We start from the raw sequence: 25,102 nt of genomic DNA on the forward strand, positions 1-25,102 counted from the left end.
GGAGAAATCATGGCCTCATCCCCTCTTGCCTTCACCCTCATGCTTTTCCTTAGAAGAAGCCTTAGCACAGTGATAGGGCTGGCGATTGAAGTCGAAAAGGGAAAGAAGATTGGGAGCTTGTCTTGTCAAGCACAAAAGTCCTGGTATTAACAAGACACCTTCTCTCTTCCTTCCTTGACAGGTACAGCCAAGCTGACGCCCTCAAGTATGTGGGGATTGAGAGGGAGACGGACGTCCTCTAGTCTTCCTGTGCCCCAGCCTCCAGTGCCTCTAGCAGCGCTGCCTCTGCTTTTATGCTCACATCATGGCTGCTTCAGTCTCCTGCACTGTCTCCTATCCCCAAAACCCTCTCTTCTTACCCCCTTTGTAGTGAAGCCTAAGCTATGGGCAGTGGGGGAGAAGTTCTTTGTCTCAGAGTGAAATCTGGGAGCATTTAGGGCTTGGATTCTCAGGAAAGAGAGAGACAGAGGCAGGGAGGTGGGGGAGTGTGTCCTCCAGCTCAGAGGCAAACAGTAAAGGTTAGGGGCTGATATCTGATAACTTGGTTTCCTGTTAGCTCCCCGTGCTGGGGGCCAGACCTAGGGCAGTATCTATGGAGACTAGAAAGTCAGCAAAGGTACTGTCTTATCTTAGATCCCTAAATCAAGGTCCTTCATATAGTTAGGTCCCTGGCACCATCTCTGACACTAGAACCTGGGAAGGGTACTAGTAGTGAATGGGATTGGGGACCAGAGTCATTTGAATGTGAGCTCATGGCAAAGTGTGTCCTGACAGCACAGACTGAATTTAAGTAGGGAGATGAGTCTTCTCAGTCCCCCTTAACTTTCTTCCCCATTGCCCAGTGACAGAGGTTTGCTAAATCTGAGCAACAGTCAGAAATTGCCAGGAAGAGCATAAACTATTGCTACTTTGACTAATTAGGCTGTACGTGAAAGGGCCTGTGTTCTCACCTTTCACTGTTCAAGGAAGGAGCACTGCTGCAGGAGCTAAGATCCCAGGGCTTGAGGGACAGGAGCCTTTGAAGGTTTTGTCCATGCAAATGGAGTGGCATTTTCAGATTTCAAGGAAGGAGTGTCAGGTCCTGTGCTACCTCCTTCCCCACCTATCAGGCCCTTAGAGGTGTCATGCTGCTGAAATGTTGAAGAGTCGGGGTGTGTGTGTGTGTGTGTGTGTGTGTGTGTGTGTGTGTTACTTTGTTCTAGCTTCCTTCCCCTCCCTGCCCCCTCCCCGAGAACCCCCTCCCCGAGAACAGACTAAAGGGGCCAGTGTCAAATATCCCTTCGGGGGGGAAAGGCCCAGGTACAGATTGGGGGTAGGGGAGTAGGATGGATACACAGGATGCAGATATATAATTTACTTTCCTGATTCTGGCACCTTCTGTTTGGTATTGGTAGGTATGTAGGGGGGTGGGGTGGGGGCTTAACATGCATGTGTGTAGAGATGACCATACATGTAATTATAAACTGGCAATGCATGGATGTGGGGCTGCTGGACCTTCTGCCACTTTTAAGTATAGAGGCAGCTGGGCCCTCTCTAAGGAAACTTGCCAGCAAAGCACTTTAACTGTTTCCTTTAGAAGACCTGAAGGCATGGGTGGGTATAGGGATTAAACTCTGGTCCCTGGGATCCCACCCCAAACCTAGTTTCTGAGGAGAGGGAGGTTGCTTTCCTTCCATCGAGTTCCCCTGGGGAGCTAAGAGTAGCTGTGTTGACAGAGGGGTCTAGTCATGTTGAGAATGGGGCCAACCAAGGAAATCTGTGTCTGGCAGGATTGCTGAGCTGGCAGGGAACTGGGGAGCGCCTGTGCTTAGGTGGAAAGGACATGGGCAAGTCCAGACTGGCTTAGGGAGTGCCTAGAACAAGGGTGCAAGGCTTTACCCCAGCTCTTTAGGGAGTAAGTGCCTTTCTCCTTGATCTGGACTGATCGTTCTCTGCCTGTCCTCATACCCCTAGGCGTGTCACATTAGGTTGGGGTGGAGATCCTCCTAAGCTGTGTTAGCCAAGGGCTACCATCCTTCCCGTGGAGATTCTCAAAGAAGTTTCCCAGCCAGCTGAGCTGGCCATCTGCCCCCTTTTCTCACCCCCATCTCCAGCTGCTCCTCAGACATTCCTAGCCAGCTCTTGGCAGGGGCCAGCTGTTTAGCCAGCCAGCCTCAGCAGTGATTCTGAAGGCTGCTCCTGCTGTGTGATGAAGGGAACACTCCCTTTCCCACCGCCACAAACTGCTACGGGCACTGAATTGCTCATAGATTAGAAGGGAAAACCAGAGACGTTTGGCATCAGTTCAGAGAGCCTGAACAGCTCAACTTCTTTTTTTTGGAGTGGGTTTTTTGAGGGGTGGTCTCTAGATCTTTGCAGCTATATTCTGGCCAAGAGGAAGGGGTGGGCTAAGGTTTCTGTGATGTGTTCAGGATTGAAGGGACTTGGACCACACTTTCAGGCTTTCTTGGGTTTTCAAAGTCACTGGGTTTTATCCCTCTTATCTCATTCTTCGTGTTCTCTGCTACCCACAGTCTCTGTTTGAATTTCCTTCCTATTATTGGGAATGGGGCAGGGAGGCTTGATGTCAGTGTGGCTTTGTTGCCAGTGAATCTCACGCACTTTAAAATCCTGTGGCTTGTGATCCCCTCATCAGAATAAAGTGGTAGAAATCATTCCGTAGTAAGCGGAGCAATTTGTTTTTGATCTGAGGGGAAATGGTGGGCAAATGTGTGCACAGTGCAGATTGGTAGATTCCAGCATCCTCTGGTCCCAAGGCCCCAAGATACTGTGTGGGAATGGGGTCCCCAATCATAGCTCTTGACAGAGGATCAATGACATCCTGCTTCAAAGGGGTCCTGGATTCAGCCCTCCCCACTCTCATGCACCTCATCCTGCTCCCACTCCTCTCCCCAACAACTGTAGCATCTGCCACCACACGAAGACCAGCTCTGTCACTCTCTTTATTGGAGTCTCTGTCAACACAACAGGGTCTGTCTTAGTATGGATAGGAGAGGTCCAGGTTGGGGGAGTGACCAGCAGAACTTCTGAGACCTCCAACAAGAGGAGCAAACCACAGACCACAGGGTACAACATGGGACAGAACACTTGACTGGGTTTGTTTTTGTTTTTATATATAAATCAAGAATTTAAAAAATTACTGCAATATAGAGATCTTCTGGAGAGACTTTGCAACAAAAAAAGTATAAAGAACGTGATCTCCTGGGCACATGAAGCAGCATCTGAGCATAGGAGGGAGGGGTGCTTCTCATGCATTGGAGAGCGGTATGGGCCTTTAAGCAGACACCAAAGTTATTGCGCATCCTTGGGAAAGTGGGAGGGGAATAGAAGGTTATTAAAGGGTCTGCCTAAATTTCTCTACCTTGCATGTTTTGGCTTATGGCTTTGACTGAAGCATATGAAGTAGCAGGGGTGCTAAGCTGAAGCCTTGTGGACTCCTCACTAAAAGGGGGAGAGCAGGTTAGGGAAGGGAGTGCGCCTCACTCCCTACTATGCTGGAAACCGATAGAAGGCATCCTGCAGGACAGAGGGGAGGCTTGGGGAAATGATTTAGCAGCCTCCTCCCCCCACATCCTGGGTAACCCCCACATCTGTCCCTGCTGAGACTGTCTACATGGGGGGAAGCAGATAATCTCCCCCTGCGCACAGTTGTTAATCCCTTGTAGCAGCTGGAGATGGGGCTAGGGCAGAGATGGTGGGAGGTGCCTATGCCCATCTCCACCCCAAACATCTCCTGCCAGGCAGGCACTGGGCCAGGAGCCTGAGTGAGTGGGGGTTGGGGGAGGGTGGATAGAAGGAAAGGGATGGGCATTTGGCTCGAGGCAGTGAAGCTCTGCCTCTCCCTTTGGTCCCAAACTGCAACTCTGCCTATGAAAATGGACAGGAAAAGGTTTCCTCTAGGTGGACAGAGCCCACTCAGGGAAGGAGGCCTGATGCCCTTGATGAGTGGGCAAGAGGGAAGGGAGGAGGGTGTCAGGGTCTGAGGAGAGGGACTTTATCCCATAAGCCCCTCCTCTGATTTATTCGGAACGGGCCTCCTCCAGAATCTGGGGCAGGTTCTGCTCCCGAATGGCAGCTGCAGGGGCTGGGGGCTGGGGGACGGGGGCCCTGGCAGGAGTAGAAGGGGGTAAAGGTGTCTTCCTAGCAGCGTGGTAATCATGAGTGGCCTTGGGTTCATGAGTATGGTAAGAACCCTTGTATCGATGATTTTGCAGGTAGAAGAGGACCAACAGTCCCACCAGCCCCAGCAGCAAGAGAGTCACCACAACTGGCAGAAAAGGAAAAGATTATTGTGGGTCCTGGGCATTTTTATGTACATATCTTTGCCCAACTTGTGCTGAAGCTATGTGTAACTATTTCTTAACCCTCAGAGGAACTGACTCCCTGACATTCAGAGGTTTCATGTCTGAACTTCTGGTGTTTACCCCAAACTCTACTCCCCATTCCATGCCATCCCACTCCTAGGTAGAAATGGTTTGCATCTGAGCAGTAAAGATCTTCACGTGCTTTAAAAGCCCCCAACCCTCAAAAGATCCCACTGCCTTTTACTGCAGCCCTCTCTAGCCTCTTCCTGTATGACCATCCCCAGACCTGGTCATGTGCTCTAAGGAACAGGGGACATGTGTTAGAAGGGAGTACTCGAAACAAGTAACTGCTACTCACAGCCTATGATGATAGCGACCCAGCCATCATCGTGATAGTAGATGAAGTCTGTAAGAGAATGAGATGCCTAGTCACTAGAAAGCCTAGGGTCTGACACTATGCTTCCTTCTCAGGAGGAAACCCCTCGCACTCTCCCCTGCCCTGGGGCACATACCTGGTGGCAGGTACCAAGGATCAAGCTCAGGAGGCACCTCAAAGCCAGAGTGTGGCATAGCACCACAGTTGGACTCAGCCAGATCCCCCTGAACACGCAGGGCTTCAGAAATCTCACGGGGAAATGGGCGGGGACCCCGGAAATGGGTTTTGAGCGGGGCCACATTGTTGAAGCGAACACCTGAGAGGCAACCTGAAAAGCCCGGTGTGTTGTAACGCTGGATCTCAGGATCAATCACTCCTGTCTCTGGAGATTGAAGAAAAGAAAGGGGCAAATCCCCAGTGAAAGGAGAGCGATGGTCACTTCTTGGCAGACCTGTAACTAGGATTTTTCAGACTCAGCACTGAACAAAAAAAAAAAAATCCTCATATCAACTTTTAAAGGCAAATTTAGTTGGAGGGTGAAGAGACAACCCTACGGACAACATACCTTTTGGGCAGAGACCCCCAAACCCAATAAGTGCACTACCATGGTAGGCATGTGGGGCTTACCTGGAGTATAGCAGCAAGAGGAAAGAAGCACCTACTATTAGGCAACTTTGTATTTTAACTAATTTTTCTTGCAAATTAGGTGCTAAACTGATGCATTTTTATGCTATCAAAGGAGCATCAATACTATCAGCCTCCTAAAATTTGTTGCCCTGGGACAAGGCCCCCATTGCCCTACCCTAGTCGTGCCTCTTCTCCCTGAACTCTTCATAACTCATTCTTTATCCGTTGTGACTCCTTCCCCAGGTTCCCAAGATTTCTCAGTCTTAGCTCCCTGGCCATCCATTTCCTAACTGCAGACTCCCCAGAACACCTTACCCATAACACGCCCCAGGTACAAGGCCTTTGGTGAGTCCAACTGACTATCCACAAGCAATGAGAATTTCTGTTCCATCATTGGGAAATAATCCACCTAGAATACGGCAAACAAAACACATGTGATCTCAGGGGTAGGCCAAATAGACACCCGTAACTTCATGCGGACAATGATGAGACAGACTAATGTCTACCCTTTTGAAAGATTCTCCTAAATGGATCCTAGTCCAGCTCATGCTTTGCCATCCCCCGTGACACTCCCCTCCTCCTTTACCTACCTGGATAAAGAGGCTTCTGTAGACACGAGTGATATTGATGCTGTGGGACTGACCATCAGTGACTGGCCGGGTGGTCAGTGGATACACATAAGGGCTAGTACCCAACTGGTAGCGCAGCTGCAGGGTCCCTGCAGGGGAGGGGAGCTGCCAACATAACACCACTCCCCCCAATCTGGGTAGCCAACACCCTCCCCACGCCCTGCTGTCCCCATCCCTTGTGAGTGCCTAGGGAGAAGGGGGAATTGGTCCCTGGGTTGGACACAGGAATGATGGGAGATACTAAGGAGCATCTGCAACTGAGGGGCATGCAGTATGCCTACAGAGAACTCACCATCCTCCTTGATGAGAACAGCCATGTAATCTTGGACAAAGGAGCTAACATAGAGCAGGATTGCTGGGGCAGAGGTAGTACTGAAACTGAAAGAGACCTCCTCCCCAGTGACATTGTAGACTGGCCCCCGATAACCAGGCACCGGCCTACCCGGCCGGGGGTAGTCAGGGAGCTGGTAACCAGGACCATGATATCCAGGCACGTAGCCAGGGGTGTCATAGCCAGGGACGTAGCCAGGCTCGTAGCCAGGCACCGGGCGGCTCAGCATGTGGGAGAACTCCTGAGCGGCGGAGCGAAGGGCTGACTGCAGGTTATAGCGCACCCAGGTGCCTTCCTCAAAGAACCCGCCGATGTCTAGGGACAGGTGACATGTCAGAGGCCTGCTGCAACCCCAGACCATGCAGCACAGGATGCTGTGCTCATTGAATCAAGACACTTCTTATCGACCACCTCTATTTTAATTCTCTTAGTCTTTCTACCTTTCCTTTTTGTGTCCCCTCATGTCCTTCTACCATCTCAATTCTCCTTACATCACTGTTAACTTACATCCCTCTCCACCCCCTCCACCCCAATGGCCACTCAAAGGCAGACTAGGGGAGATACAATCACACTGCATAAACCCCAGTCCTACTCTTTTGCCTTGGTGATGGTGAAATTGAAAAGTGTGTTATTTGTTTGGAGGCAGGGATATGAGATTTTAAACCTTTTAGGAGAACAATTGATTGTCCCACCCCCAGCCGTCACCAAATTGCTATAACAAGTTTCCCTAGAGCATGGGGCCTAGGAGAAATACCCTACCCTGAGGATGGCGCTAATGCTCTCCACTCAATTCTCAAAAAGGATGCTTGTCTATGTATTCCCCTCCTGTCCAGCCCTCTGTGGCTGCCCCACATCCCCCAAGATCCCAACCTCACCCCCTCCACTGACCATGGTTGCAGTAGGGCCCTTCGAAGGCTGTAAGATCACAGTCACATGTATAGTAGCTATACCGTTCCACACACCGTCCACCATGAAAACAGGGGAGCTTTGGGTGAAGACAACGGCCTGTGCAGTTGGGTGAGGTGCCCTCTGAGGCATTGGCACGGCCCTCCAGGTTCAAGGTAATTCCATTTAGGCGCATTGCCCGTAAGCAACCCAGGAAGGGACGCCTCTTGTGCTCTGCAGAGCCTACAGGAGCAAAAGTCATGACAAAACCTGAAAGTGTTCCGATTGGGAAGTAGTGGTGAACTACGAGCTAGAGAGAGGGAAGGGGCCCAATGAGATATTTCTTCTGTGCTTCTGGGACAGGAATAGAGAAAAAAAAAATAAGCCTATGTGGTTTATATTCCTCTGACTATTCCCAGAGAGCCTTGGTAATTAATTGAGCTGAAGCCTCATGAACGGCTAATGGAAATAATAACGGGAAGCCAGACTGGTGCCGTAGAAACAGCACTGGCTTCAGAATGAGAATCAGGGGCCGGATCCCCATTCTACTACTTGCTAATTGTGTGACCTTGGGGAAGTCACTTCATTTCTACGGCTCTTTGCTTATCTGTAAGATGGAAGGATTGGATCAGATGAACTCTAAGGCTTCTGTCTACTCTAAAGATATGCTATATCAGTGACTACATATGGGACAAACTGGAGCTGAGTTATAGAGGGGCAGAATGAAGGACTCCCACAGACATCTTTGGCCAAGGAAGAAGAGTCCCATGGAACACTGGAAAGGCAAGGTGCTCTATAATAATAACGCTGGCACTTATATAGATAGCACTTTATGTGCTCTACAAATACTATCCTCACAGTAACCCTGGTAGATGCGTGATATCATTATCCCATTTTACAGATGAAGAAACTGAGATAGAGGGAGGTTAAGTGACTGGCCCAAGGATCACACAGCTAGTAAATATCTGAGGCAAGATTTCAACTGACATCTTCCTGACTCCAAGCCTAACTGCGGCACCTAGCTGCTTCAGTATCTCTCCTGGCCAAAGATGCCAAGTCTAGCCTCATGGATCCTAGGCCTGCTTCCCTTAGCTAAGACTAGGAAGCTTATTGCCAGTGAGCCAGACTAGCCAATTAGCTAGCTGGTTAATGTCCATTAAGTTCATGGATCATTTTCCATATATTTGTAAACAGCTCTGCACTTTTAAAACCCCATATGTGGTTTGTTGTTGTTCAGTCATTTCTGACTCTTCCTGACCCTATTTGGGGTTTTCTTGGCAAAGATACTGAAGTGGTTTGCCATTTCCTTGTCCAGCTCATTTTACAGATGAGAAAGCTGAGGCAAATAGGGTTAAGTGACTTGCCCAGAGTCACAGATAATAAGTGACTGCGGCCAGATTTTAATTCATGAAGACAAATCTCCCTGGTTCCAAGCCCAGTACTCTCTATCCACTGTGCCACCTAGCTACCCCACCTGTGGCTTGTGTCCCAGAAGAAAGAGCTGCCCCAGGTACCCAAAGCTCAACATATTCTGATAGTGACTACCTTCCTCTGGAAATGTAGCAAAGGCAACAGAGCCATAGGGGTTCAAAATGGTCCAATTCTCCATATAAACTGATTTTAAAAAGAATCATGGGCAAGTCTTTTAGAGTAAATCTGGAAATGATTCATAGACTTGGTGGGGCCCATGTACCTTCACAAGGTAGACAGGATGATAGGAAGGGAAAGGATCAATAGAAGGCAATGTAGAATTGAAATGCTAGAAAACATAGAGCAGGACCATGGCTTGTTTATAAACAAGATGAGAGACTACTTTAGTTCTAGAAATGGGAGTCCCTGCTCACCAACAGAAAGAGGCCGATCATACTCTAGCCAGATGTAGGTCTGGAGGGGCATCGGCCGAATCTCCCAAGGCCGATGGTCAACTCGGAGCCGGGCCAGTTTCACATTGATCTCAGCCCGGACCAGGTGCCACTCATCATCATTAAATTCCATGTCCTCAGCATGGACTGTGAGGTTTTCATCACCATTTCCCACATCAAAGGCAAAAACTACATCTCGAGAGGCTAGAGCATGGGGAGAAGAGTAAGGGAGCACAACCAAGTTACCTCTCGATCCCCGTCCAATTCCAAACCCTAGGATCCCCCCAGACCCCTGAAGATTTCATCACATGTTCACCCCTTAACCTCTCTAAACACCCCACAAAATCCTTCCAGATGCATTCATAAACCCAGACCCCCAACCTTCCCTATCTTGGCATATCTCTATCTAGAGTTAGGTGCAATTTAGGGTAAATCTCTGACCCATAAGATTTGGGTCAAAAATTGGCCAATTTCTTCTCATCTCTAAAATGTCAATTTCTCCTCATCTCTAAAAAGAGAAAGTTGGACCAGATCCTTGGTTTTCAACTTCTAGGTCAACATTATTACAAGAGATCTCTATCCGGTCAAGTATTTTCTTAATCAACAGTTACCAATACAACGATCGCTGTCATGTATGTAATTCTCACAGCTGGGTGAGACATTGACACCACCGAGGCATTGGAGTTTCACAATTTTATGTTGCTTCTCATACTCAAGAAGTTTGAGAACTATAATGTCTCAATCCCCTTCTGACCATGACCTCCTTTTTCCCTCATTACACTCCCCACCCAGTCCTTTCCCAAGGTCTCAACTGTATCTTTAACATCATCCTTGTCCTTGTTTCCTGTATCCCTCCCTGTATCCTTCACATCCCTCCCCGCCATGTCTTAACCCACTCACTGTTGAGTTCAAGCCGAAGGTATGGTCGTCGCCACTGGCATGGACGGCCTCCCTTATTCTCTAGGAAGACACCTGAGTCTGCTGTGGTCTTGAAATAGAAAGAGACATCAAGACTGTAGTTGGCACGGATGGGCGGGAAGAGCAGAGAAGCACCAGTGTGGAAAGAGATGGTATTCCAGGAGTTCCCTGAGGGGCACAGAGAGGAAAGCAAAGTGGTGATGGAACAGGAAACCATCAGAGCTTCTTAGGAAATACATGGAGAAACAAAGGATGAGAAAGTACTATGAGGAGCGAGAGGGATATGGAGGATAAGGGAAGGGGATAGAGACACCAGAGTCAAAGGAGAAACTGGGGAGGGAGAAGGGGAATGGTGGGGGGTTGGGAGGGTGGATGCCATCAGAGTACAGTGTTTCCAATACATGGGTAGAAATAGTCTTCTATTTGAGATGGAAGGCCCCAGAGACTGGAGAGGTATCAGTGGAAGGAGATACAGAAAAGACAGGGGATGGTGAGCACAGAGATAGGAGTCAGAAAAGGAGAACTTGGAGACCACAGAGAAAACTTGGGTCAGACAGCTTGGATACCAGAGCTGAAGAAATGTCCATTTGTGGGCTTGTCACTCACGGTCGCCATAGCAACGAAGAGGCTTCAGGAAGAACTGGGCCTCTGAGTTGGATCGGTTAGTATCACCAACAACCACCTGTGTGACTGGTAGGTGGTCCACAAAGGTCAGCAGTCCTTTGTCTGTTCTCCTGTAGGGCAGGGGACCAAGGGTGAGAACTGGGGGCAGATGATATCAGGTTAGCCCCTGTTAGGATATGAGGAAAGGGACTGTATTTTTAAAATTTTTTGAATAAGTGAATGAGCTCTAGACTTTTTCAAGCCTCCCGGCATCCCCCAGAGGCCCCTGAGACTCTTCAGGATTTGAAGCCACCCCTGCCATCTCACCACTGGGGCTCATCAGCGTCACAGTTGCAAAACAAGGTGGGATCCACGCAGCTCTTATCTAGGCCACAGGCACAGCGCTGGATCCCGGGCTGAGATCCCCCCCAGTAAAAATGCTGCTCCTCATTCCGACCTATCCAGAAGCTGAAGGGGTAGCCACCTGGAGATGTAGAGAAGTGAGGGTGAGTTCTCTAGGGACTATTGTCTTTTGGTCTCCCTAGATATCCCCACCCAAGCCTCCTCTCTCTCTGTCCACCATACTTCCCCACAACACACACACACACACACACACACACACACCCATATACATACACACATACATACACACACACCCATATACATACACACACACCCATATGCACACACACATATATACACACATATATATGCACACATGCATACACATACACATACACACACCCATATACATACACACATATACACAATACACATACACCCATACATACACACACATACACACATATACACAATACACATACACACACCCATATACATACACACACACACACATATAGACACACACACCCATATACATACACACATACACACACCCATATACACACACACCCATATATACACACACCCATATGCGCACACACACATATACACATACATATACGCACATACATATGCACACACACATACACATACACACACCCATGTGCATACACATATATACACAATACACATACACACACCCATATACACATACACACCCATATGCACACAGACATATACACATACATATGCACACACATATGCACACACATATACACATACACACATATACACAATACACATACACACATATACACATACACACACCCATATACATACACAAATATACACATACACATACACACATACACATACATACACACACTTCTTTATGCAATAACCTTCCTTTAGTCCCTCCTAATACCTTCCTAGTCTTGTCATTAATCATATCAAGCAACCCTTCCTCTGCCGCTGCCCCTGCTAGCACTCCACTAGAACAGAGAGCAGAAAAAGCACTGGACAAGGAAGGAATCAGGTAAGCAGCCCAGATGGTGTAGTGCATAGAGCACTAGGCTTGGAGTCAAGAAGATCTGAGTTCAAATTTGACCTCAGACGTACTAGCTATGTGACCCTGGGCAAGTCACTTAACCTCTATTTGCCTCAATACCTCGTGTGTAAAATGGAGCCATATTGGAGAAGGAAATGACAAACCACTCCAGTATCTTCGCCAAGAAAACCCAATAGACAAGTCCACGGGGTCGCTAAGAGCTAGGACACAAAGGAATCACAATAGCACCGAGAGTATTTGGCTGGTAATTGGCAATGTAACTTTGAGTCACCCAGTTTTCCCCTCTAAAGATAAGGGGGTTGGACTAAATCAGTGATTCTTTTTTTTTTTTTTGGAGGGGGGAAGGCAGGGCAATTGGGGTTAAGTAACTTGCTCAAGGCCACACAGCTAGTAAGTATGTCAAGTGTGTGAGGTTACATTTGAACTCAGGTCCTCCTGACTCCAGGGCAGGTGCTCTACTCACTGCGTCACCTAGCTACCACAGATCAATGATTCTTAACTTGAGGTCTATGAGTTTGTTCTTCTAATATCTTGATAACTGTACAGTTAACAATATAACTATATAGCAATATATATAAATAAACATATAACCATTATATCAATACGTAATCATTGTAACTGGTTTCCTCTGTAATCCTATGTATTTTATTTTATGCACATAAGAATGTCATTCTGAGAAGAGTTCCTTCCATAGGCTTCCCCAGATTGCCACCATCACACACACACACACACACACACACAAAAGGTTCAGAAACTGCTGACCTAGACTACCACTAAGATTTCTCCATTAATGTTCTTTTAATTATATCTTCTCTCACCTGCAGTGTTGAGCAGCCGGGAGTTATAACAAGAGAACTCAAGCCACTGTTCACAATGTTGAGAGGCATTGGCCAATGCACTGACCTCCTCCCAGGATGCATTCCAGTACTGGATAGCCCCCAGGAATGGGCGGTCCTGGCTTGAGCCTGTCACCCGAGTCGTCCACTGCCGATCATGGCGTACCACTGTCCATGCCCGGTTTTCTGGAAGTTGGGGTGAGAATGAGAGTGGGTGGCCTCTCTCTGAAGATGAGGTTTCTTGATACCTTTCCATTTCCCACACTCAGAGTTTAGAAGAATAATTAGAATGTGACAAGGATAGAATTGCAGCCCTTTGGCCTGGGCCTATTACATAGTATCCTGACTGCAGTTGGGAATAGCACGGGAAGGGGGTAGAAGACTAGCAGTTACCTGCAAAAGCAGATTACTAAATCTTGTCTTGCCCTCCCAGAATCTACTTCCTAGCTTCCAGTTTAATCCCCATCTAACCGAACTGTTCTAGCCAAACCACCATTCCCCACTTCCTATGGGCATAGCCATCTCTGCCTTCTCTCTATCCTGACCCATAATTCCACTTCAGGTTCCCTGGCTAGTCCAATGACCCACCTACCTCGGATGTCACAGTACACAACAAAAGGCTTTAATGGGCCACTGCCATCCGGATCAATGGTGAAATTCCCAGAGGTCTTCCCACTGAGCCTATAGGCTTCACATGATTCTTTGTACAGAGCTGGTAGAGTGGAGAGGCAAGCCCAGAGTGAGGGGGCCTAGAGAAACAGCTTCTGTCCACCCCCAGGCACCCCAATGCACTCCCAGCTCCCTTCCCCATCTGTTCTACCCATCAGAAAACAGGTAATCCTCTTATACCCTCATCACCCCACCCCCCCGGCTCACGCTGGTGGCAGATCTCCCCCTTGTAGCCTGTCAGGTCACAGTAGCAGATGAAGTCATCCCAGGACTGATAGCAGCGGCCCCCATGTTCACACGGGTTTGGGAAGCACCTGGGGATGTGGGATAGCACCAGGCAGAAAAGTGGGATAATCATGGGAAATAAGGTAAAAGAAAGGGAAGGTTCTCCTTACATTCCCTTCACCAACACAATTTCTCTTTTTCCACACTAGAAACAGAATAATTAGCCAGGGTAGAGCAACACTCTGCCCAGGACCAAGGCAAGGTGTGGCAGAGTATCTGGGAATGCAGGCCACTGCTGCTCCTACCTTATTCCTACCAAAGGACAGGGGAGACGGATTCCCAGTCCCCCACTTCTCTCCCAGGTACAATGGGGCATATGCCCCGTTGGCCCCATTGCATATGTCACTTCAAGGAGGGACAGGACAGGAGAAAAAGAATCATTCTATGAGGGGAGGTGGTAGAAATGCATCTTGAGAACAGGGCAGGAAGAGAGCATGGTCAATCACTTCCATTCTGAGACTTTGGGGGAGGGTTTGGGGAAGTTTGCCTCTTCGGTGAAAGGGAGGCTTCTGTGCACCTGTCAGTGATACCACATGTGTCAAAGAGGATCTCAGCATATCTTCCAAGCCGACGGAATTCCAGCAAAGTCAGGTTGACTAGCTGCCCATCCACCTTAAGCAGCTCCATGCAGCCATGGAATGCAGTCTGGTTGGAATGGCAGCCCCAGATGCCAGCTGGTTTGGGACAACCTGGATCAACCAAACATCCCTGTGACCAACCCTGGAACAAGTAACCATCCACTCTCCCCTGGAGGGGAAAGGGGCAGGGAAGACTAAATAATATGGAACCCACCATTCCCCACCTCCTACCCCTTACACACACATATAGATGCACACATACACAAACATCATGGAAGGAGATACTGCACTGGAGAGGGGCAATGCCTTCAGGTGGCAATAGGAGAAAAACCCAACCTTGTGGGGTCAAGGACAATGGGGAAACCCCTTGTCCTACTTGTGAATTCTCCTGGGTGTCTGTTGGGATGGGAACAAGAGGTTGGCAATTTTGGCTACCACTCACCCCCAAAGAAGTATGAAATTCCAGTACGAATCTGAAGGGGATGAGAGACTCGGAATTCAGCTCCAGCAACATCATCTATACTGATTACTGCTGTATTTTCTTGTGCTGCAAAATTCACCTCATGCCAAAACCCATCATTGAGGCGGTATCCTTCAGGCAGAGAAGAGAGACCACAAGTCACAAGGAATGCTCCCAACAGGTCATAATCAGATGGAGTTTTATATTCATCATAGTCACCCAACAGCCCTTAAGGTAGGCAATGCAAATATGATCTCTTCAGTCTTCCAAGACTCCTCTCTCTCTCACTTGCCCGTGTCCAATCAGTTACCTCTAGAACATCTCTTGAATCTCTTCTGTTCCCTCCACTCACATAATCCCCATTCTGGTTCAGACTCTCACTCCCTCTTGCCTGGATTATTGCACTAACCTCTTAATCAGTCTTCTTGTTTCAAGACTCTCCCCTCAATTTATACTCCACACAGCTGACAGAATAATTTTATTAAGACATAGATCTGACCATGTAACTCTGCTCTTCAAAAATCTTTAGAGGCGCCTATACTTCAAGGATAAAACAAACTCCCTAGCCTAATTTCCTCCTGAACTTGGTTGACCTTGGGCAATTTAATTAACCCTTCTGGGTCGACTTCCTCTCCTAAATTGACGGGGGAGGGGAATGGCCTCTAAGCACTAAATCCATGATACATGGGGAAGTTTCGTGTAAGTTCACCTAACTAGTGAGTGGCAGAGACAAGGTTTGAACAGCCAGATGCCCTGATTCTTAGGAGTCTTCTTCCCCCACTCTCACTTCCTTGAAAACATGCGTGGCCTGAAGACATGAACTAGAATATTATTCAGAGAGTAAATTGTAAACAGGGCAGAGATTTCCTAACTCCCCCCAATTTTTTTTTAAAAACTAGACCTGTGATTTCACTGTTTTGGGGAATTCCCAGTACGGAAATCTCTTCTATTAATCAGCAACTTCTCTACAACTAATCATCAGCGAGAGTTGCCTGAGACTATGACCAATAGAAACAGAAGCAAGTCTTGGACCTCGCTTTTCCTGAGTCCAAAGGGTCAGCCCTCCATTCTTTACCGAAACTGACTGCCTTTCGGAATATTAACAACAATCGTAGTAATGTATGTGTGGCATCTTTAGAATGTTTTCCTATAACAACTCTGGTAAGTAATATAAGTGGTATTATGCCTATTTTACCAGTCAAACTCAGAGTTTAAAAGACTTCCTCAAGCGCATAATGATAGGACTCCAACCTCGTTCTTCTGACACCAAGGGCTCTTTTCAGCACATCGGGCCCCCTTAGGGAGTGGAGGACACCACGCCCCCTTATCTAGGACCAGGTAGGAAAGCTCTGGGGCTGAAGGTGTCCTGGGACACCTCCCTCCCCGCTCCGCTCCAGCTCTCTTTCCCTCCCCCGCCCATACCCCTCCCCTGCCGCCCGCACCCGCTGCAAACTGTAGCTTCTTGCGCCCAGGTTGAGCAATGGACACATTGACCTGCCCGTCACTGAGCATCAGTTCCACGTGGCCCAGCCCGTCGGACAGGCTCGAGAAGAGCAGCAGCCCTGTAAGATCCCAGGTCCGAAAACGAAAGGAAACAGCAAGGCGGCCGCGGCGGGGGAAGCCGGGCACCTGCACGAAGTTGTGTGGGCCGCCGAAATTGAGAGGGTGCGGGACTGGATCCAAGCACCGGAAAGCCACCTTGCCCTATAGCGGGGAGAATTCGAAAACCAGGCCCGGTCAGGGTAAGTATCTGCGAGGGTCATACAACCAGCAGGGCCTAGCTAATACTTCCATCTCTTTCCTGTCCCCTTGCCCTTTGACTCAGTTTTTTTCTCTCATGGATCAGGGATCTGGGTGGGGAGGGGGAAAGTTGGTGCACTGCCTGCTTCTGGACACACCTTACATAGAAGAGATTAGCGGGGGAAGGGAAGGTCATTTCCACCATCCCCCTCCCCGGTCCCCATCTGCTGTTTGTTGTGGCCAGAGAGAAGACGGAGCTGAGTCAGCCTGTATCGATCCTGATTGCGGATCGATATGGTAGCCTAGGAGACAGCCTCCCTCCAGGGGGGAAGAGCAGCTCAGGGCGTGACCCCATTCCCTTTCTTCCCATCACCCCCATATTCCCTTACGGTCCTGAAGCCCGATATGGGGTCCCGCGTGTCCCCAACTCTCCTGCCCTCTCCACTTCTCCCGCATACTGGCCTCAGAAGTGATCCGGGAATGACCCTGGACAGCCAGGTCGGCGATGTTGACTTGGTTAAAGATTATGTTTTCCATGCAGCCGCGAAAATTTTCCCGGTAAGCAAGGTTCTTCTGCCTAGCCCTGACTATACCTCCTATAAACATCTGCAGGAAAATGATGCGTACCAGTGGCAGGGTGTCAGTCACCTCAAATCACCCCAGTTTTCCATATCCATCTCAATTCTAAGATTTCTACCCACCCAGGATGGGTTTTCAGCGGAGCAAATTTCGCCCCAATAGCATCCTAGATTTATACTATTTGTCACACGCACACTCGAACTCTCGTGTTTACACATGTTGTGCCCCAACTCTACGGGTGTCCCCGCCACACCCCTTTCTCAAAAGGGACTCCCTCGTGTATCTTCTACATGCACCTGCCTCATTCGTATCCTCGAACCTCCCTCCACCTTCAGAAAGCGTGATTCTACGCTCCCTTCGATTCGTCCGTATTCCTTCCTCCCCCTTCTCCCCCCATCACCTCTGTGTCTAGGTTTAGCTTCTCAAAGTCGCCATTGAGCAGGAATCGCTGCACTTCGCCATCCAACGTCAAGTTGACGTCTCTACCGAAGCGATCTAGCCGCAAGTAGTGCCAATGCAAGTCGTTGAGGACGCCACCCGCGAATACAGTCGTATGGCCCGGGCTGGCATGAATAGGGCTGCTACCTGGAAGGAGTGAGGGGAGGGAGGCGAAGAAGGGAGAGAAAACACGAAGAGAACAGCCGTGATGGCAGATAGGAACCAGAAAGACCTGCATTCAAATGCAGACTCAGATACTGGGCAAGTCATTTAACAGCTCTGAACCTCAATTTCCTTATCTATGAAATGGGGATAACAGCACTTACCTCACAGGGTCGGTGTGGGGATCAAATGCAAAAATGCTGGGGAAGCATTTCGCAAATCTTGAAAGGATAAATAAATACTAGCTATTATCATTAACTGTGTTCACATCTCACTAATCAACCAATAAGTATTCATTAAGCTCCTACTTTGTGCCAAACTTTGTGCTGTGTGCTGAGGATACAAAGAGCAAGGATTTAGAACTAGAAAGAACCTTAGAGATTTTACAGAGGAAGAAACAAACTCCGAGTGGGAAGTGATTTCTCTAAACGCCTATAAGGAACCAAGGCAGGATTTTAACCTGGTCCTCTAACTCCAAACCTCATGCTCCTTCCATGACACTTCACTTGTTGCCTGGACTAATTGGAACCATGGGATTCCTAGAGAGTGCCCTCCCCCCACCCCCCCCAAAAAAAACATTAAAAAGAGGCCGTGGCCAAGGTCAGAGACTGAGTGAGAAGCAGGGGTTTGGTTTTGGGTAAAGGAGGTTGCATGAGGGATCAGAAGTCAAGTGTGACCAAAGTGGAGAGATCTTCCCTGTGTAACCAGTCCTGAATGGGGCCCCTGTGGTACACTCACCGAGGCTCATGTGCATCCACAATTGAGCGTTCTTGAGTTCCAGAGTCACATAGTCGCCCTGAATCCCCTCTGAGTGCAGAAGCAGCCCTTCTTTCTCTTCGGTCTTAAAGCTGAAGGCTATGACATCCCATAGGGTACGGCTGACCCCCTTGGGGAATCGGTAGGAGATAGCATCATCCCCATCAAAGTATAGCACGTCTGACTCTGAAAGGAACAGTAATAGCTGAATTCATCTAGCACTGGAAGGTTTACACTATGCTTTCAAGGCCTAATTTTGGATCCTCACAAGGACCCAGTGAGATAAGTTTGATCAGATGAGAAATCTGAGAGGTTTAAGGGATCTGTCCAGTTAATACAAGTATGTATGTGTCAGAAATGGGCTAGGAAGCCTAGTCTGTCCTTGCTCCAAGCCCAAGCCTGCCTCAGCCACTGGTCCCCTCCAACTCACCCATGATTTTTCTGTTCCCTGTCTTGGCACTTCTAAACCCTGAGACCCAATCCACTGTCTATACCCACCCTTGGCTCCCACCCAGAGTCTCCAATCATAGCCGGGGGAGCTCTGAGGCCTTGGGGCCCTCAATTAAGCCTCTTCCACTGAACTCTCCTTTGGTTATCCTGCTTTTTCCCTCTTTCCTTCCCCCTCCCCCACCAAAGCTCATAAGTCTGGAGACCCTTAGATTATTCATTTCTTCAGTTCCCTCTTACTGTAAGGGCATCCATAGAGTCCAAGTCTCAGGCCAATCTTGCCTCGTGGATTCCAGGCCAAGGGCACAATCCGAATGTACCTGGCAGTTATATGGTAGTGGAGGTCATGCCGGACCACTGCGGACTCGTTCACGTTCCCGAAGAATGTCTAGCCGGAGAGAGGGAGGAGGAGAGCGATGAGAGGGCTAATTACAGAGTCTGTACCCCTCACAATCCAACAGGCACCTTCCCCTAGTCTCCACCTGCTGACCCCACCCTAGGGCCATCTGGTGGAGAGGGAGGTACTGAAATTAGGGACTAGGAACCCCAGAATGCTTTCCCTTGGACAACCCCTTGCCTTCCTGCTCCCACCACCAATACCGAATTGTGCCCTCGCTGGTAAAAAGGCGTCCAGCTGTCCACGCGGTCGCCATAAAGTAGCATATAGCGTGTGACCCAATCCCATGAGTTGAAGGAGCCCTGCGTGGCCACAGCCCTTATCTTATGTTTCTTCATCAGGTCTATCTGTAGCCAAGGGTTCCGGTCTCCAATGGCAGGCGACCATCCACTTGTGCCTGCAGACCCCAAGAAAGTGCATGTCACAAACCAGAAGGCCATCTGATACCCGCCCAACTCCACTCAGGGAGATTTCCCACACACGCACTTAGGTGTCTTGCATGCACTAGAGATTCCGTGTTCCGGAGCCCCAGTACTCCTCACCGTGTAGCCGGGCGAAGCGCGGCCCAGTGAAGAAGCCGTAATAGGAAGAGGCTCCCAGCGAGCGAGAATACAGCGAGGCCACCAGTTCCTCATCACAGCCATCTGGGGAACCCGTAGACCAGAGGCGGTCAGTGTCGGCCCTCCACTACCATACCGAATTTTCTCCTTTTAGTCAGTGCCTTTTCCTTCCTCCCCTTGTACCGCTTTTCCAAGCGTCAGAGAGTCCCCTACCCGCCTGCCCCACCCTACCCTGATCTCTGCTGCAGCAGAACCCCTACAGCCTATTAACAGTCACATCGCTTCCCAACCAGACCCGACACCTAGGACCTGAGAGCTCCAGAACTCAGGGAAGGTTGGGAGCTATGGGAAAGGGCAGAGAAAGAGAAGGGAGGGGTGCGGAAAAAGTGGGGTCCTTGTGTCGGAGCTGCATTGCGGAGGCACTGGGAAAGGGAGAGAGACGGAAGGCGTGTGGGAAAAGGACCCGAAACTGGGAAGGAGGCTCAAGAAATCCCCTCTATACTAACGGCACGCCACCACCATTCCTCAACCGCAATGCGGCTGGATTCCAGACCCGCCCGCCAGCATCTTTCGGTTCCCTGGTTGCAGGTCCTCCCTTCTCCTCTCGGCCCGATACTCACACCAGCCCCAGGCTCTGGCTCCAGTGACCGCTGCAAGCAGAATGCAGAGCAACGGGGTGCCCATAGTGCCCAAAAGGGCCCTGGGCTCTGCCCAGCTCTCAGTTGTTCCCTCGCGATTTTTAACGGTCCAGAGTCTTCTCTCCTTTTCTTCCCTCTTCTCCCCTTCCTCCCTCTCTCCCGATCTCCGTCCCCCTTTTTTGCCCACCCTCACCTCTCTCCCCCCTCCCAGCCTTTCCCTGTCTTCTCCTCTTACATCCCCCAGCCTCCCCCGCCCGGTTCGCGTTCCCACCTCACGCGCCGCTTCCCAGGGCCCCGCGCGCGCGCACGCAACACGGACAAGCAAGCGGGAAATGAGACTAGAGAGGGTTGGGGGAGTTGATGCGGAGAAATCTCTAAAGACAACAATATAGAGGAAAAACAGAAAGCTTGGGGCACGTAGGGGAATTGGAAAATAGGAGAAGCTGTAAGAGAGAGCATCATCTCTGTTAAAGTACAGTGCATTAGATTCTGAAAAAAAACAGTAATAACTGAATTCATAGCACTTTCTTGAAAAACAACTTGGAGGGGCCAAACCTGCGAGAGAGAGGCAAGGGGCAATGTTAGGAAGCTCAGAGAAAAGTTGGGATGGGGTGTGTATGTGTGACAAGGGGTCAGGAGTGGAAGAAGGACAGGATGCCAGGATCAGGGATAGGAAGAAGAGGAGGGAGAGTGAATAAAGCAGGGAAAGTGGGGATAGGGAGAGATGGGGACAACAGGACCAAAGGGCCCCTAATCTTTAGCCTCCCCGCCCTCACCCTCACTCTCCGCCCCTTCCTTCCTGTCCCACAAGTTTTAACTTCTCCCCCAACCAGACCACCTCGGAAACCAGTTTCGCGGGGAGATGGGGACTGAACCACTGGAACAGGTGGGACTCGGGGTGAGGCTAGAGGGATGGACATGGGGGTTGGGTTGGGGTATGGGGAGGATCAGAGGGTAGTTATTGGTGTCCCCAGCGCTGCTCAGCTTGGCAGGAGCTGTCCATACTTTCTTTTTCCTTGTCACTGCCTCCTGATCCTGGACACCAGTGTTGCCCTCAGACATTTGAACAATCTGGATCTAAGGGTTATAGCAAGGTGAGAGGGACCACTGAGCCCTGACCTAGAGAGTAGTTAGGTATCAGAAGAGGCCTGAGCCCTGGGAATCCCCTAACGTGTTGGTCAAGTGATTCCCAGGAGGGAACCAGGCCAAGAGCGGTCAGCACAGCTGTCTTGGGGGTAGGGTGAGGGGAGGAGCGGAAAGACAGGCAAAGAAAACCAGAGACAAAAACAGAATATGCAGAATTCCCCACTCCACCCCCTTCCGGACTACAGGGAGGCTCCAGCCTGATATCTAATGAATAACCAGCATTATTGGCCCCCTATCAAGAAAGGAGATAGAACATTAAGCCAAATCAACAAGTGCTAATTGAGCCCTATTTGCTCCAGAGCCTTACCTTTCTAGACATGCTCACCCAGTGGTCTGGTTTTGAGCTAGTTTTGAGAAGAATATCCTAATACTGCCCCTAGCTTACAATGTGTTAGGTGCAGCTCTCAGGGGCTAGCAAATGTGTTAGTGGAGGGTGTCTTCTCAGATCTATCCCTATCTCCTTCTCCCTTTCTTCCCTAGGTCACTTGGTGGACTCTCTACTCTGGGGAAAGTGATGATGTGTACCCTTCAGTGACTCTACCAGAGCTATGCCATAAGGCTGATGTCCAGTCTTTCAGCAGGGCCTTTCAGCCAAGTATCTCTCTCACAGTAGCCGCCTTTGGCCTGGCAGGCAATGGCCTTGTTTTGGCCACTCACCTCGCTGCCCACCGGACAGCCCGCTCACCAACCTCAGCTCATTTGCTCCAGCTGGCCTTGGCAGATCTACTTCTAGCATTGACCTTGCCCTTCGCAGCAGCCGGAGCCCTGCAGGGATGGACGCTGGGCAGCATTCTCTGCCGAACAGTCTCAGGCCTCTACTCGGCCTCCTTCCATGCAGGCTTTCTCTTCTTGGCTTGCATAAGCGCTGATCGTTACGTGGCCATTGCTCAGGCTTCCCCAGGGGGCCACAGGCCCCCAGCTCCTGGGAAGACCCATGTGGTCTCGGCAGCAATCTGGCTGCTTTCCCTGCTCCTGGCCCTGCCCTCTCTCCTCTATGGTCAAGATGGGCAGCGAGATGGTCAAAGGCGTTGCCGACTGGTATTTCCTGAGGGTCTGACCCAGGCAGTCAAGGGGGCCAGCGCCGTGGCTCAAGTGATCCTGGGCTTTGCGCTGCCCCTCTCAGTCATGGTGGCCTGTTACGCCCTGTTGGGCCGGACACTGTTGGCCGCCAGAGGGCCAGAGCGTCGCCGAGCACTTCGCGTTGTGGTGGCCTTGGTGGTGGCTTTCGTGGTCCTGCAGTTACCCTACAGCCTAGCCTTGTTGTTGGACACCACAGACCTACTGACTGCCAGAGAGCGAAGTTGTTCAGCTAGCAAGCGCAAGGATATGGCACTATTGGTGACCGGCGGCCTGGCCCTGGCTCGTTGTGGCCTCAATCCTGTACTTTACGCCTTTCTAGGGCTGCGCTTTCGCCAGGATCTCAGGAGATTGCTTCGAGGTGGGTGCTTCCGATACAGATCCAGTCAACGAGGCCGCTGTCCTCGCCGACCCCGTCTTTCTTCATGCTCAGCTCCCACAGAGACCCACAGCCTCTCCTTTTAGTGGACTCTCGTTCTCGAGGAACTGGGGATGTATATATGTATATGGATGGAGAATAGAGCAGGGGATTGGATGGTATTGGGGGAAGGAAGTGACACAGGAGAGGATGGGGAGACAGGAATTGAGGGGAATTTCTTTTGTTTGTTTTGAGATTAAAATTCAAATTCAAACTTGATTAAGGGCAAGATTACCTGAAAATTAGATGTAATCAACAACTGTTAGGGCTTTCATTCACCAACTTGGAAATGACTGGCTAGCATGTTACTGCCCCGCCCCTCTCCTCACGCCCTGTATGGAAAGGCACTGGGAGGCTAGGTGTAAGTTCCCCAGAGAAAGTTGATGTGGGATGGAAACTGCAACGAGCGAGGGAGAGAGGGCAGATTGCTTCATACAGAAAACAAAGTAGTAAAGAAAATTGCTTCAAAAGCAAGCAGTTTGCAGTTAGGGGCTTTCAAGTCTCTAGCATAGATTGCCTCATAGACTATCCGAGCTGAAAAACGTCTTCCACTCTCATTTCACAGAGAAGCAAATTGAGATACAGAGAGGGAAATGACCTGCCTCCTAAGTCTTAATGGGGGGTGGGGTGGGGGGGTGGCGGAGTTCTCGCAGTCCTTTCTCCATCTTTTCTACGCACAGGGCCGGAGGAAACGGGGTGAGCCTGCAGGAGGGAAGAACTTCCTGACTGTCAAGGGCAGAAGGTCTGGAAAGGGGAGGAGAAGGGTGAGAAGCGTGTCCATGCCAGGAGACCACCTTCTCCTTCGTCCAAGCTAGCGAGGGATCTCTTTGGCGGAGGTCAGTCTCTGACCTCTGGGGAAAGTCCCTTTAAATCCTGCTGTTTCTAACCAGTGGCGAACCTCCAAGGCACACGTGACCGACCCCAAGGGTATTTTTTTTTTCCACAGCCTAGAGCCGAGCCTGCTCTCTACAGTGGACAGAAGAGGGGTGGGGCGGGGCGGGGTGGGGTCTGGGCGGAGCCCCGGCGAAGCCCCTCCCCAATATTCCCTCTCAACTCCTGCGGGCCTTTCCTCTGGGGACCCCCTATGGCGGAGTAGAGCCTGGATCTGGGAAACCGTTCCAAGTTCGGCCTCAGCCTCCTCCAGGGGCCGTGGGGGAGAGGGAGAGAGATGGGGGGAGGCGGCGCTGATTCCCAGAGAGGTCACCGCACTCCAGCCGCTGGGGGCTCGAGTCCCGAACCCTTCACCCAGAGACTGAGGGAAGCGCTGCTGACTCAGCAGCGCGCGTTCCCGATCCTCCGCCTGTGCAAGCCTGGTCTCTGTCTGGGCCCCTCCCCCTGAATCCTCGTCTTCCCCTTCTCCCAACCCAGCGACTTGATTAACTCCTTCCTACCCAGTACTGCATGTGCCTGAGGGAGGAGGCTGAGAAGGTGTCAGGAATGGGAGTAGAGAGGGGAGGGGGGTCGGAGGGGAGAGGAAGTAATCCTTAAGCCTAGCCTAAAGCTCCCAGGCTCCCCCCCCGCCCCATCTAGGATCCAACTTCCCAGCCCGAGTTTTAGGGGAAGTTTTGAGCTCGAAAATTCTGATTCCGATTCTTGCCCTCCGTGGCCCAAGTGCTTGCATCAGTTCCCCCACCCCCCGAAAGGAGTTGGGCACGGTCAGAGAGCAACAAGTTTTCTTCCTTCTAGAGAAGATCGAGGGAAACAACCTTCCCACTTAGGCCGGCCCGAGTCCCGAGAAAGCTTTCCCACATCTGCCCTGGGGACCAAGGCACAGATCTCGTGGGGCCAGAGAAAAGTACCCTGAACTCCCTCTAGGCTACCTAGCTTTTGTCCCCCAAGAGCCTTATCCCCCTGCCACTGGAGAATCTACTCCAAGAAGGGCCTTTTCCCAGGATTTTTTTTCAGCTTGTCATTTTATTTTTTCCACGAAAAAAACCTCTCCCTCACCTCCCTTCCCCACCTGGGAAAAA

At 50.2% G+C, this 25,102-nt stretch overlaps 3 protein-coding genes and 1 long non-coding RNA gene across 4 annotated transcripts in view; 3 read left to right on the forward strand and 1 right to left on the reverse strand.

The window, feature by feature from the left end:
- EZH1 (enhancer of zeste 1 polycomb repressive complex 2 subunit) overlaps window positions 1–2,661 on the forward strand; it is a 40,909-nt gene extending 38,248 nt beyond the window's left edge. Inside the window, exon 21 of the mRNA XM_036755904.1 lies at window positions 182–2,661. Within this exon, the coding sequence (XP_036611799.1) occupies window positions 182–242 (61 nt within the window). The 3' untranslated portion in view covers window positions 243–2,661. The remainder of the gene's footprint in view (window positions 1–181) is intronic.
- A 261-nt stretch (window positions 2,662–2,922) lies between these two features.
- CNTNAP1 (contactin associated protein 1) lies at window positions 2,923–20,552 on the reverse strand. The gene is made up of 24 exons (XM_036757116.1): window positions 20,474–20,552; window positions 19,836–19,937; window positions 19,497–19,690; window positions 19,137–19,284; window positions 18,432–18,635; window positions 17,494–17,678; window positions 16,977–17,120; window positions 16,217–16,478; window positions 14,757–14,906; window positions 14,254–14,425; window positions 13,659–13,765; window positions 13,375–13,494; window positions 12,765–12,968; window positions 10,863–11,019; window positions 10,539–10,666; window positions 9,915–10,100; window positions 8,997–9,218; window positions 7,156–7,395; window positions 6,229–6,582; window positions 5,898–6,025; window positions 5,623–5,716; window positions 4,817–5,062; window positions 4,663–4,710; window positions 2,923–4,267 (listed from the first exon to the last, which is right to left on the reverse strand). The coding sequence occupies exons 1-24, from the start codon at window positions 20,535–20,537 to the stop codon at window positions 4,020–4,022; spliced, it is 4,107 nt and encodes a 1,368-aa protein (XP_036613011.1). The 5' UTR covers window positions 20,538–20,552; the 3' UTR covers window positions 2,923–4,019.
- LOC118848282 lies at window positions 15,824–16,305 on the forward strand. The gene is made up of 3 exons (XR_005010249.1): window positions 15,824–15,893; window positions 15,973–16,112; window positions 16,247–16,305. It is a non-coding gene; the product is annotated as an uncharacterized LOC118848282 (long non-coding RNA).
- Window positions 20,553–21,324: 772 nt separating the features above from the next.
- CCR10 (C-C motif chemokine receptor 10) lies at window positions 21,325–23,293 on the forward strand. The gene is made up of 2 exons (XM_036757503.1): window positions 21,325–21,377; window positions 22,118–23,293. Exons 1-2 carry the CDS (start codon window positions 21,354–21,356, stop codon window positions 23,177–23,179), a joined length of 1,086 nt encoding a protein of 361 aa, XP_036613398.1. The 5' UTR covers window positions 21,325–21,353; the 3' UTR covers window positions 23,180–23,293.
- Window positions 23,294–25,102: the final 1,809 nt, after the last annotated feature.

This window comes from Trichosurus vulpecula, chromosome 4 (assembly GCF_011100635.1).
Source record: "Trichosurus vulpecula isolate mTriVul1 chromosome 4, mTriVul1.pri, whole genome shotgun sequence".
In the NCBI taxonomy this organism is placed as follows: Eukaryota; Metazoa; Chordata; class Mammalia; order Diprotodontia; family Phalangeridae; genus Trichosurus; species Trichosurus vulpecula.